We start from the raw sequence: 14,791 nt of genomic DNA, 5'->3' as shown, positions 1-14,791 counted from the left end.
TATGGTTTTCTGGGGTCTCTGTACTGTTAGGGGGGGGGGTCTAATGTCGCATAATACACACACCAGGTGCTTATATTGCAGCAGCCAGCGCGTCAGCCGTGAAAATGTCTATACATATTGTCATTTGGGGGTCTCTGTGCGCCACATAGTTTGGTATATCTATGCACATTGGGCATCAAACTGTTTAGTAGACCCCTATGTTTATATTTAGGATGCTTTATGCTGGTAATGATACATGGACAATACGATGCTGGAAAGTTGAAGCTTTGAGGCAATTTTCAGATATTTCACCAAAACCGCCAAATTTGGCAAAGCCTTGCGACTCAGTAGTTTGGAGCAGAAAGGCATGGGTACCCATTTTAGTTTCTGTAGAATGTGTACTTTCCAAAAATATATGGGTTTGGGGGGGTAAACATATATTTCTGTGTTTTTACCCCACAAAAATGCAGTCAATGTGTTTATTTTTCATTAGCTGAAGTTACCCACAGGACAATTTGTATGTGCTAACTTCATTTTGGGGCCCCTAAATGCCATATACTTTGGTAAACCTATGCACAGTGGGCACCAAACTGTTTGGAGGACCCCTGGCAATCACAATTTGGGTGCTTTTTTGTGATACGTAATGATACATGGGCGATATGGTGCTGGAAAGTTGAAGCATTGAGGCAATTTTCAGATATTTCACAAAAACCGTCAATTTTGGGAAAGCCTTGCGACTCAGTAGTTTGGAGCAATAAGGCATGGGTACCCATTTTAGATTCTGTAGAATGTGTGCTTTCCAAAAATGTATGGGTTTGGGGGGTAAACATATATTTCTGTTTTTTTACCACACAAAAATGCAGTCAATGTGTTGATCTTTCATTAGCTGAAGTTACCCACAGGACTATTTGTATGTGCTAACTTCATTTTGGGGCCTCTAAATGCCAGATACTTTGGTAAACCTATGAACAATGGCCACCAAACTGTTCGGAGGAACCCTGGCAATCATATTTAGGGTGCTTTTTCTTGGTGCATAATGATACATGGGTGATATGGTGCTGAGAAGTTGAAGCTTTGAGGCAATTTTCAGATATTTCACCAAAACCAACAATTGTGGGAAAGCCTTGCGACTCAGTAGTTTGGAGCAGAAAGGCATGGGTACCCATTTTAGATTCTGTAGAATGTGTACTTTCCAAAAATATATGGGTTTTGGGGGGTAAACATATATTTCTGTGTTTTTACCCCACAAAAATGCAGTCAATGTGTTGATTTCTCATTAGATGAAGTTACCCACAGGACTATTTGTATGCGCTAACTTCATTTTGGGGCCCTCTAAATGCCAGATACTTTTTCTTGGTGCGTAACGATACATGGGTGATATGGTGCTGAAAAGTTGAAGCTTTGAGGCAATTTTCAGATATTTCACCAAAACCGACAATTGTGGGAAAGCCTTGCGACTCAGTAGTTTGGAGCAGAAAGGCATGGGTACCCATTTTAGATTCTGTAGAATGTGTACTTTCCAAAAATATATGGGTTTGGGGGGTAAACATATATTTCTGTGTTTTTACCCCACAAAAATGCAGTCAATGTGTTGATTTCTCATTAGATGAAGTTACCCACAAGACTATTTGTATGCGCTAACTTCATTTTGGGGCCCTCTAAATGCCAGATACTTTTTCTTGGTGCGTAACGATACATGGGTGATATGGTGCTGAAAAGTTGAAGCTTTGAGGCAATTTTCAGATATTTCACCAAAACCGACAATTGTGGGAAAGCCTTGCGACTCAGTAGTTTGGAGCAGAAAGGCATGGGTACCCATTTTAGATTCTGTAGAATGTGTACTTTCCAAAAATATATGGGTTTGGGGGGTAAACATATATTTCTGTGTTTTTACCCCACAAAAAATGCAGTCAATGTGTTGATTTCTCAGTAGCTGACGTAAAGTCCTGAACAATTTGGATGTGCTAACTTCATATTGGTGTCTCTAAATGCCAGATACTTTGGTAAACCTATGCATAATGGGTATCAAACTGTTCAGTGGACCCCTGGCAATCATATTTCAGGTGCTTTTTCTTGGTACCTAATATAGTTTGGGATATGCGGAGCAGCAAAATAAAACCTTTGAAATGATTTTTAAGAATTTTGAATTTTTTTTTTGAAAAACCGCTATGTTCAGACAAGCTTTTATGTTTGGTAGTTGGGAGTAGAGAGACATAGTTTCCCATTTTGTAATCGGCAGAATGTGTACTTTTCAAAAATGTATGGTTTTCTGGGGTAACGGTTTCAGGATTTTTTGCCTTGGAATCTAAAGCATGCCGTTTTCTGCCTTAGTGCTTACAAAATGCCTTAGTGCTTACAAAATTCGGTAATATACTGCCGGGAGTTTTTGCTGTACAGAAATCCTAAATCTCTCTAAAACTATACATATCTGGTATTGGCACGTTCGAGAGACATAAGGCTTTCCAAATCAGTTGGATTTTTATACGTAAAATGAAATATTTTTCTGGTATGAATTGATATACGATGAAAAATGGTAATTTTTCATTTTTTTTTGGTATTTAGCACTATAAATTTTTTTGCACAGGTGGAAATACATGAAAACTCAGGCAGATTTAGAAAGCTCAGTTTCTACCGAAAAAAACAATGTATAGTTTCCCCTCAGAAAATGCCCCTAAAGTGAGAGAGCACAAAATGTTTCAAAAAACGCCTGGCATTTCGCGTTACCAAAATGTGAAATTCTGCTGGCACTTAAAGGGTTAAAATTGCTAAGTGCTAGCTAGTTAAAAAAAAACAACCCAAGTCCGTAGCAGCACTTGGCTCTTCTGCTGCTCTATTCCGTTAACCCCCCCCCCCCTTGCTCTCAACAATGCAGCCTGGAAGTTTAAAAACTCTGCGATCAGAGCCAGACCAGAGCTGCCAGAGAGGGGGTTACCTTCCATGAATAAACCGAACAAGCAGTACCTCCATGAATAAATCCCAAAAAACCCAGTTCCTCCAAAACTTGCCGCCAGAGATGGTCCAAATCTTACAACTATATCTGTGCATCTGCCCACTGAACTTGAAGCAGTCACATGGGAATCATGACATCTCTGTACTCCCCAACACCTGCCTCTCTTTCTCTAATGTAAGATGGGGGCTATACACGTAAACCTGGAATGTATGAGGCTCCAGAACCAATTTGAGACAGAGGAACAGTGGCACAGCATTGGCTTTAGGGAATCAAGGGAGATAAATAACTTGGCGCAAATATTTTGTTTTTTAACTCAATTAACTCCCTGCACCCAACTAGGGTGCTTATCTTAAAATACCCACCACCAGCAGATATGAAGTCCCCCCATCCTGACTTTTGGGCGATTTGAGGGGTGTCCTGTTGGGAAGAGCAAATATTTTACTTCATGTTTTTTGTAATACAATTTACATGATCATCTTTCTAAAGGTTTGAGGGACACGGAACCCCAATTAGACTCTTAGACCAGTTCCCCGTCTCTCTCCCATGAACAGGAGGGCAGACATTGGTGCTGGAGGGGAGTTCCAGTGCTAAGGGGGTTACAGTGAAGCATTTGGCTTATGCAAGCACTGAAAGCTGACAGGTTACCAGCCCACAATGGGATATACACCCCCCCCCCCCCGGAACAATCCATGCAACCCTTAGGGCCCTGCAGCCGCCTGCACTAACACTAATATTTACAGTTGGCAAACACAGATCATAAAGAGCTCAGTGGGGCAGAAAGGGTGGAATTATTGGAGGCGCAGTTGGAGATGAGCGTGTCGCTGGTGACGTCACGTGGAGAGCCTGGCGAACCAGACAAAATTTTACTTGGGATGCGGGCCCCAATGCGATCAGTTACAGTAGTACCCCATTTTACAATTTTCAGTGGACAAGGAAAAAATTGTGTAAATTCGGGAAAATGTAAAAATCAGGGAAATGCGTTAAAGTAACTTATTCTTCAAGTACTCAAAAGATATAAACACAAGAGTCAGTTTTGCTTTGAAATACAATATTTACAGTGTTAATGACAAGGGTTAAGCAATGCAGCATTAATGTTACACTATGGGGGCATGTGACAGATGCACAGCTAAAGCAATAATGAATTTTTACATGACTGTACAAGATGCAGACTAATTGGACAGAACCATGACAAAATATGCATCTGGTTAGTATTTTAAACTTTTTAATTTCATCAATAGTAAGTCACAGAGGACAAACAACCATTTTTGGGACCATCAGGACATGATTTTGATGTAAAATCCAGGAAAACATTATGCAAAATCAGGAAAAAGTATCCACTGAAATTCAATAATTTGTGGGGCCACAAACACATGTAAAATGTGGATAAAGTTAAAAATCAGGGTATTTAAAATTGAAGTTTCATTGCATATACGGTAACCAACAATAGCTGAAGAATAGTACTATGTATTTGTGTTGTATCACTAGAACAAGTACTGCCCCTGCTTACAACCCCCTGAAGAAGACTGGGTTAATGACACACACAAAGTTCTTTTTACACAGGTTAGGTATATCCTGTGAGTAAACTGATGAAACACACAGTTAACTTAATGTCTGCTCATATAATTAATCTGTGCTATAAAATGACAGTGTGTGGTATCCCGCATGCTCTGCCAGTTATGTATCTGTTGTTCTGCATCTTGAAGAGTATGCATCTATATCTTGCTCTGCAGGACTGATAACAAAATTGTAGGCAAAATTGATTTTGACAGCTCAACCCGCAGTCCCGGGTTGTTACTGAAAGTTTTCTCTTTGATCTCTTTTACTGACGTCTGAAAAAAATAAGTTTCTAAAACTTTATTAAACAAGAGGTTTTTTGGCAGTGGCTAGAATACTCAGCACCTGCACTTAGATACATTTGTAACAATTTTCGTACGTGTATGGTGGGAAAAGAGCCGACCAATATCGGCAGAAGACTTGGATATCGGTCGATCGACCTGGACGGAAAATTTTGATTGGGTGGCTTTGAAGGCACCCAAACATCGGCTATTGTTAGTGCTGAATCGTCAGAGACAGGTAGAATTCTATTGTTTCTACCTGTATATCTGACAATTCAGCTCTACAAGTGTGTATTGAAACGAATGATCTTTCTTGGAACGTCTATGGCCACCCCATACTCCATACTTACCCCTCGCCGCAGATTCTTCCAGCGAAGAATCTACAAAGAAGTCTACCTGCATCCTCTGTAAGCTGACTGCGAGATCGGTATTTCTGCGCATCTACATGAAATAGGATATTGACAAGCTACAGAGGTAGGCTTTTAGGAAGTTTCAAAACATAACGATTTTAAAGTGGGTCAGATTTTTCTACTGATTCTTCCATCAAATTAGAGGTGCCGATACTGTTGTGTGACCTCTGGGCCAGATCATAATGGGGGACCTAGGCAGACCTGTCAGGAGAGGACCATATCAACAAGTCAATGTGGTCCTCGGTTGGCAGGGTTTTTTTAACTTGCCTAATCTTCTGGCAGATATGTCAGTCTGTTGGGTTGGTCAATAAGCTACCAACTCAGTCTGAAGTAAGTCGCCAAACGAGCCAAACGAGCGGATCTCCCTCCGATATGCCCACCTTTAGGTGGGCAATATCGGGCTGATCCGATCGTGGGCCCTAGGGCCCAACGATCGGATCCTAGCGTTCGCCAAACGGGCGGTCGGATCGCGGGACCGCATCAACGAACAGATGCGGCCGCGATCCGACGGGATTTTTAACCCCATCCGATCGAGATCTGGCCGACTTTCGGCCAGATCTCGATCGGGGAAGCCCGTCGGGGGCCCCCATACACGGGCCAATAAGCTGCCGACTTGGTCTGTCGGCAGCTTTTATCGGCCCGTGTATGGCCACCTTTAGCAACATACTGTTTATCAGCTGTGATTGACAGCTTTACTTTGCAGTAATAATCCACAGCAAAGAATCACCTATTATATTCTGGACAGTAAACTGCAGTAAGATGAGTAAAAGCTGTTTTTTTAGATGTTGCTTACTACACCAGAGTTAAAATATTGTTTTGTTATTTTAGTTTATAGTTTTGTAAATAGTTTACTTTTAATTTTAACAACTTACCTACATAAGTAGAAGTTTGATGGTGTTGGCTGACACTGTCAAATTTTTCATTTGAGTTTTTCTTTCATCTATGCCAAGCTACATGTTTACTGGCAACACACCATTCATCAAAACCAAAGAGGCCTGGAAAGGGTTAAAGCTTCACTTTTAACCTATTTTATATGCTTAATTGGCAGGTACAAAGTTGGAAACCTGAATACCCAAAGGAAATAGGAAATTTACCGCCATGAAGGTATGTAATTTTTACCCCATTTTCTGCAAATATATTTATTACATTTATCCATTAATTTCTAGCTACTATGACTTTGTATAACAAATCATTGTGTAACACAAAATTTTCTTTTCAAAAATGGCCTTGTAGTTAATGATTCTCATGTTAAAGGGTTAATACAGAAGATAGTGTTACATCTTGGTTAGATATTGCTTTAGTTTAAGAAGATGTCTTGTGTTGTGAGTTCACTATTAGCTGCTTTTCTGTATTACATGTAATGTTTTAAAGCTGAAAAATGTTACCCTTTCATTCTTTACTTTGTGTAATAATTTGGTTTTATAAGGGCTCTTGCAGACGAGTGTTTGAAGCTGAGCTCCCCTTTGTTCTGTTTTTATGCGTTCAGCCGCAGGAGTAGACGCATTCAGTTTTTTTTCAATGGGGCTGTACTTACACAGGCAGATGTAGGTGCCGAACGCAGGTTGAGACGCAACATGCTGCATTTTTCCTGCGTTCGGCGCCTACATGCGCCTGTGTGAGTACAGCCCCATTGCGTTTACTGCTGCCCTCCCCTGCGGCTGAACGCATAAAAATGGAACGCAGGGGAGCACAGCTCCAAATACTCGTTTGTAAGAGCCCTAAGGGCTCTTACAGACGAGCGTTTTTACCTGCGCTCCCCTGCGTTCCCTTTTTCTGCGTTCAGCCGCAGGGGAGTGCAGGGATAGACGCATTACATTTTTTCCAATGGGGCTGTACTCACAGGTGCGTCTAGGCGCCGAACGCAGGAAAAATGCAGCATGTTGCGTCTCAACCTGCGTTCGGCGCCTACACGCGCCTGTGTGAGTACAGCCCCATTGGAAAAAATGTAATGCGTCTATCCCCGCTCTCCCCTGCGACTGAACACAGAAAAAGGGAACGCAGGGGAGCGCAGGTAGACGCATTACATTACATCTGACCGTTTTATTTTATTGCTTGAAAAATAAAAGAGAAAGAAACAAATTATTAAATTGCAATAGATGCATGTTGGAAAATTACTTAATTTTGCTTTCATTACTTTGGCTTATAACTCCTTTAATAAAGCACATTTAAATATTTTCCTGAGCAAAACCAGAAACATAGTTACATAGTTAAACTGGGTTGAAAAAAAGACAAAGTCCATCAAGTTCAACCCCTCCAAATGAAAACCCAGCATCCATACACACACCCCTCCCTACTTTTACATAAATTCTATATACCCATACCAATACTAACTATACTATAGAGCTTAGTATCACAATAGCCTTTGATATTATGTCTGTCCAAAAAAATCATCCAAGCCATTCTTAAAGGCATTAACTGAATCAGCCATCACAACATCACCCGGCAGTGCATTCCACAACCTCACTGTCCTGACTGCGAAGAACCCCCTACGTTGCTTCAAATGAAAGTTATTTTCGTGTAGTCTAAAGGAGTGGCCTCTGGTACGATGATCCACTTTATGGGTAAAAAGGTCCCCTGCTATTTGTCTATAATGTCCTCTAATGTACTTGTAAAGGGTAATCATGTCCCCTATATTATACCCTCGAGGATCGAAAAAGTCAAAATCTGAAAATCCGGCATCTCATACCTGCTTAAGTTGTATATTAGTCATTTGTCATAAGTCCCGAAGATATCCCGATCTGCGCTGGGTCTCGTGAGTTTTCGGGTGGAAAATCCGAAAAATTTGTACGATCAGTTGTTTTCACGATTTCTTTGGTTTTTTTCCCAGCACACAAAATTTTCAGAAAAATGTATTGATAAATGAGAGGAAATAACCCATGTGGATTTGGTCAGAGTATATTTCAGAAAATATATTTTCATATTGATAAATAACTCACTTAATGTATTGAAATAAAAATAAGATGTTGCCCAAAAAAACTCCAGGAGAGGTGGTTAGTAGAAAAAATGGGATCAGACAGCTAGAGCAGAGTTTCTATGGGAACCAGTAATGCTATCTCTTCATTGGCTGTTAGACTGGAGGTTGTGTTTAGTAATCTGAGCTGAGAAGAACTGAGCATGCTCATTAGCCAACAGTAAATTTCTGAGGGAGGTGGCAAAGTGGGTTAGAGGAGGAGAAGGAATTATAAGTAATTAAGGGGATGCTGCAGCCTTACTATTAACCTTTTAACTACCAGAGTGGCAGTTATCTAAAGATTTCAAAGAGGCTGTGTGTGTGTGTGTGTGTGTGTGTGTTTTGTCCCCTAGTATTAGGAGCTCAGCTCGGAGATCACGTAGCCCATTGAGAGTGAAAATACTAGTCCTTTATACTAATTTCCACCCCACATATCAATCAATATCTCTCAACACCTGCATGGGAGACAAGAAATAGTTTCGTTCAAGCTGCAAGTTTTTTTTTCTCTATTGGTCCTCTGGAAAACTTACAATCCTGTGGCTTTTTAGAATTGGGCCATAGGTTGCCCCAATTTCGATTTATTGGGATCAACTGTGTTCCACCTTTGCCTAGAAGTGGTGACCACCAATTTAAGAGTTACTGTTATCTGCAGACATTACTACAGTATATGTATTGTATATGATTTTGCTTTTACTCCAGAGTATAAATTAGTTTTAAAAGTTTTAAATGTCTCTGTTGAGGGCCTGCCAATTTACAATAAAACCCTCTCTCTTTTTCTCTTGGTTCACCTCCTTCCTTTGCTTGCCTGTTTTTCCTCTCTGTTGCTGTGAGACTTATGGTACCATAGATATGGTGCCATATAATAGTCCAATCTATTCTCATACTCTTTCTCACCCATCAAAAATATCTTCTGCAGATGAAAAAGCATTCTGTAAATCCCACATGTGAAGCATTTTACATGTGGTGACACTGCATATTTGCGTAATAATGGGAACATGTATAAAAAGGTATTTCTAGAAATTATATGCAGTGCTCCACATGTTTTACATGCAGCAATTTAATTGGATCATGAACAGTATTTTAGATCTGTCTACGAGAGAAGAAATGTTTCCACAGTTGAATGTATCATTGACCTTCTACAGTTTTTCTTTAGTAATACTGCCTCCTAGAGGGAAGTCATAAACTCTGTGGTACTGGTGCTGTAATATTATAAAGTATTTTTATCTGTGAGTAATACAAATCCCCTTCTCTGACATGTTTGATTTTTGCTAAAAACATGTTATAGCATCGGGGATTGTTAAAACCTAAAACTACTGTATGCACCACCTGCTTTGAAAGTATTTGTTTTTAAAGTACAAGAAGTGATTTCATGTTTATCTTTCTTGTCAGTCTCTAGATGAGCCACCTTACTTATCTGTGGGCACAGATGTAAGTGCCAAGTATAGAGGTGCTTTCTGTGAAGCCAAGATCAAGTCAACAAAAAGGCTTGTCAAAGTAAAGGTACAAATTCTTTTCTTTTTATTACCACCTAAATTCTACTATAGTTTCCAGTTGTATGAAGCTAAGGTGCGTATTTCCTGATCAGTTACTGGCATAGGTTGCGTATATAGTAAAAGTATATCGTTTTTGCTATGTAAACTTACCCCCCAGGAAATGCCCTTAAAGCGAAAAAGCAAAACATGTAAAGAAAGTTTCTTTAAAATAAGTGAAAAATAGTGCTGGCAGTGAAAGGGTTAGATTACGCAAATTTTATGGAATCCATTATCTGGAAACCTGTTATGCAGAAAGCTCCAAATTGAATTACAGGAAAGCCATCTCCCATACACCATTTTAATCAAAACATTTACATTGTTAAAAATAATTTCCTTTTTCCTTTGTTATAGAAGACTGTACCTTGCACATTAAAACTAAGACATAATTAATCCTTATTGGAGGCAAAACAATTATTCTGGGTTTAATTAATGTTTAAATAATTTTTTTGTAGACTTGTAGTATTGGTATCCAAATAAAAGATCCCTTATCCAGAAAACACCAGGTCCTGGGTATTCCGGATAACAGGTCACAGACTAGTACTATAAAACTTATAACATTTGGGGGAAGATTTATCAAAGGTTGAATTTCGAAGTGAAATATACTTCGAAATTCGACCATCGAATGGCTATACTTTTAATATCAAAGTCAAAGTTTTTTTTAACCAAATTTGACCGCTTTGCGATCGAAGTAAAATCGTTCGAATCGAACGATTTCAGCGATCGATCGAACGAACGATCTTACTTAGACTACAAAAAACTCAGAAAAATGCATTAGAAGATCCCCATAGGCTAACATAGCACTTCGGCAGGTTTAATTTGGCGAACTATTGAAGTCGAAGTTTTTTTTAAAGAGACAGTACTTCAATTATCGAATATTCAAACTATTTACTTCAAATCAAATTCGAAGTAAATTCGAAGTCGTAATATCCTATTCGATGGTCGAAGTATCCATCGAAATTTTTTTACTTCGAAAATTCCCTTGAATTCACTTCCACCCTTGATATCTCTGCCCCTTGGTGTACAACAGGTTAGGCTCTTTATAAATGTGTATATGCAATAATTTATGGCAAAAGCCTGCATTCAGTTAACTTGGTGGTTCAGTAACATAATTAAATTTTCTCAGGAACTTTGGCTTGCCTTAGCCATATCACTAAGGCCCTTTACTAGCAAGGCCTACATTCTGTGAAGTATGGACATCATTTTAAAAACTGAATTAACTGACTCTTTGCAAGTGTGGATGAGCAGCTAAGGAGGTAATTTGTGTTTCCTTGTAGCAGAGGAAATGAAAGGGCATTTCCCCCTCTAATGGTTCCCAAAGAATCATGCTATTTAGAAGCCTCCAAGGGTAATGGCACATGGGGTATTTATTTACATGGAGTGACAAGAAAACCATGTACACAGAGCATGGCCACTCCAATGTGCTGGTTAATTGCTTAAAGTAGACCTGTCACCCACATAAAAAAAGCTGTATAACAAAAGTCCTTTGCAAATTAAACCTGGAACCCAAATTATTTTTTTTTTAGTTAAAACATTGATACTTGTTATAAAGACGTTTAAATATCTAAGCTGTCAATAAAATATTACCTGTCCGCCTCTATGCCTGAGCCATAGAGGTGGGGCAGTCAATTACTTTCATTTTCCATTCAACAATTCCTAGATGTCACTACACTCCTTACACTCTCCCTCCTTATGCTCTATAATTGTGTAGGGCGCTGTGCATGAGCATTAGGTCTGCCATTCTGGTGCATACACAAGATTTTGGGATGGTGCACAACTTGTCTTAATAACAGTGTCAACAAAATGGTGCCTGTAATTGTGTAATTCCAAGACTGAATTTTAAATAATATAGTGTAAGTAAAGTTTATTTTGCTCAAGTAACATAATAGAAAAGAATTTGGAATATTTTTTAGGGTGCCCTTTAAATGTGTTCCCAATACACTAGTCTACAGATATAAGAATATACATGAAAATAATAACCCCAAAGTGATATATACAGTGTTACTGGCCCATCGGGATACCAGGAAAACTCCCGTTGGGCCCAGGTGTCAGTGGGCCCTCATGCTGCTAAACATTTGGCCTATTTCATGGCCGGTTCTATAAGAACAAAGAGGCTAAACAGATGGGATAATAGTTTATAGTATTTAAAGAAAAGCGACTAGGAGAATAGAGCTTGAGTGAGGAGAGGAGAGGAAGAATAATAGTACTGAGAGTGGACCCCTGGTCTAAGGTTTTTTGGTGGGCCCCTGGTGTCCCAGAGGAGAGGAAGAATAATAGTACTGAGAGTGGACCCCTGGTCTAAGGTTTTTTGGTGGGCCCCTGGTGTCCCAGTCCGACACTGGAAATATTTACTATAATATCCGATGAAACAGAAATCCCCAACAGATATATTTAAAATCTGTTGTTTTATTAGAGTCCTACAGTCCCAAACGGAAAGGCCCAATGCACATTTTCCTCATAACTTTGGCTTTTTCAGGGGCACCAGAGAAATGTTGTATAAAATGTTGGGAAACAATTAGTAGTGTTACATGGAAAAACTGCTTATTATGTTTCATCCACAGGCAACATTCAGACAGGATTCTTCAACTGTGGAAGTGCCAGATGATCATGTTAAGGGACCCCTAAAGGTAATGTCATCAGTAAAAATTGTATGTAATGAAAGACCTTATTGCTTGGATTTTTTCAAGTTAAAATTATTTGTGGGGGGTGTTAAAAAATGTCACGAGCCATCAATTTTCATTGATGTATTGTCGGATTTGGCTACGTAATATAAAAGGGAAACAAATAATTTGCAGTATTAAAGGGGTGGTTCACCTTTGAGGTAACTTTTAGTATGTTATAGAATGGCCAATTCTAAACAACTTTTCAATTGGTTTTCATTATTTTTTTTATAGTTTTATCATTATTTGCCTTTTTCTTTGGACTTTGCAGCTTTCAAATGAGCGTCGCTGACCCCTTCTAAAAAGCAAATGCTCTGTAAAGCTATGTATCATTATTGCTACTTTTTATTACTCATCTCTCTATTCAGGTCCTCTCCTATTCATATTCCAGTCTCAAATTCAAATTAATGCATGGTTGCTAGGGTTATTGTGACTCTAGCTACCAGATTGCTTAAAATGCAAATTGAAGAGCTGCTGAATCAAAAAAGCTAAATAACCTTAAAATCCTTAAATAATAAAAAAATGAAAATTAATTGCAAATTGTCTCCCTACATCATACTAAAAGTTATCTCAAAGGTGAACAACCCCATTTAAGGTTTCCAAAAAAGGAATTTAAGCAAAGGCAAATTATAAATCAGCTGTGTCACCTAAAGTCCAGTCATTGGATGAGTAACATAATTCAGTAGCAAAAACTTGCAAAACTCACAGACAGTATACAGGAAGGTAGTAAAAAAAAAAAAGATAAAATAAAAGACATAAAACACAAAGGATTTTGTACTAAATAAAAATATTTACTTTTTGTGATATACTGCCTTCCTGCTGGGTTTACATGTTTTTGCCAATACAGGATTGAAAATTATAAATAGAGGTGATTCAACTGATTGTCTTTGATATGAATGACTTCACTGCAAATAAATCATTTTTGATACTTTCTCTACTCTATGAAGCATTGAAGAAATTGTGAACATTTATATTTTACATATTATTAATTAAAAAACAGCATTTACAATTGATGTGATGTCTTCTAAAATGCTTGAGAGAGAACTAATTTACTAAGCATGTTTGGGAGAGCCAAGTTACTAAGCATGTAAAGTACAAAATACCAAAAACCATACATAAGCCACCATGTTTTTACAATGCAGTAATATTTTCCAGAATTCCAGCATGGTTTCAGACATTTACATGCTACTAGTGTGTGTTCTAAATAGCACATTTTTTTTCTAGTGGGGGTGCTAACTTGCATTTGTAATAGCGTGCAAATTAAGGGAGTATTTTAGTAGCATCTTTGTGGACATGGCACAAGCAATTTTTAATCTGGATAGTTTTAGAAACTCTCCTTTAGATGACACTCATAGTAGACATTTTTACAATAATTCCCTGTTACGGTTACTAGATAATATAAGTAATCGTGAACTCAAGTTCATTTTAATGGATTCATGGCAAACAAGCAACCTGCATTTATTAGAAGTGTCCCAGATTGGTTTATAAAATAAACCACTAAATTGTAGTGAATTTATGATCAATCTGTTACACAAATGGCCTGTGTAACAGATATTTTTCATTTACAGTTGTTAATATATATTTAATATTTATTTGTGGTTTACGCAACCTGCTATTTTTCTGGTTACAAGGGTCCAATTAATCTAGTAACTTGTCGTTTGTTTGAATGAGACAAGATAATGAATAGGAAATGGTCTAAAAAGAAAGATACCGTATAAGCCGTTTTTTTCAGCATCCAAAATGTGCTGAAAAAGTCTACCTCGGCTTATACTCGGGTCAGCTGTAGCCGACCCGAGTAGCAAAGATTGCAGTCACTTTTAATCATTCCTATACCAACAGTACACTTGGGAGAGACTGCAATATCCCACAATGCCCTCTGTTGGTTATATGAAAGAATAACAGTGCGCCCTCTGTTGGTTATATGAAAGAATAACAGTGACTGCAATATCACACAGCGCCATCTGTTGGTTGTATGAAAGAATAACAGTGCGCCCTCTGTTGGTTATATGAAATAATAACAGTGACTGCAATATCACACAGCACCCTCTGTTGGTTATATGAAATAATAACAGTGACTGCAATATCACACAGCGCCATCTGTTGGTTATATGAAAAGAATAACAGTGACTGCAATATCACACAGCGCCCTCTGTTGGTTATACGAAAGATTAACAGTGATGGCAATATCAAACAGCACCCTCTGCACATGGTAGTGGGACAGTGGGACAATGCACACAGTAATCCGTTTGGCAATTCTCTGTCACCATCTACTTTGCAAAGAAGTCCGGTTGATCGCTGGGGGGTCGCTTTGGCAGAATGTGCGCGGCTGGGAGACAGGGCTGTAGTTGTGTCTAGGCTTATACTAGAGTCAATAAGTTTTCCCAGTTTTCGTAGGTAAAATTAGGTACCTCGGCTTATACTCGAGTATATACGGTAAGTAATAAAAAGTAACAATTACATTGTAACCTGACAGAGCAA

At 38.7% G+C, this 14,791-nt stretch overlaps 1 protein-coding gene across 3 annotated transcripts in view; it reads left to right on the top strand.

Annotated features, from left to right (window-relative positions):
- The window catches only part of arid4b.L (AT-rich interaction domain 4B L homeolog), a 94,730-nt gene that overhangs the window by 18,039 nt on the left and 61,900 nt on the right, over positions 1-14,791 (top strand). For all 3 annotated transcript variants that reach the window (XM_018263111.2, XM_018263110.2, XM_018263112.2), the window contains exons 2-4: positions 6,223-6,278; positions 9,514-9,624; positions 12,215-12,280. In XM_018263111.2, the coding sequence (XP_018118600.1) occupies positions 6,273-6,278; positions 9,514-9,624; positions 12,215-12,280 (183 nt within the window). In that variant the 5' untranslated portion in view covers positions 6,223-6,272. The remainder of the gene's footprint in view (positions 1-6,222; positions 6,279-9,513; positions 9,625-12,214; positions 12,281-14,791) is intronic.

The sequence above is a fragment of the Xenopus laevis genome, chromosome 5L, assembly GCF_017654675.1.
Source record: "Xenopus laevis strain J_2021 chromosome 5L, Xenopus_laevis_v10.1, whole genome shotgun sequence".
Lineage (NCBI taxonomy): Eukaryota > Metazoa > Chordata > Amphibia > Anura > Pipidae > Xenopus > Xenopus laevis.
The sequence above is the reverse complement of the archived record's forward strand: the minus strand, read 5'-3'. Positions and strand labels throughout refer to the sequence as shown.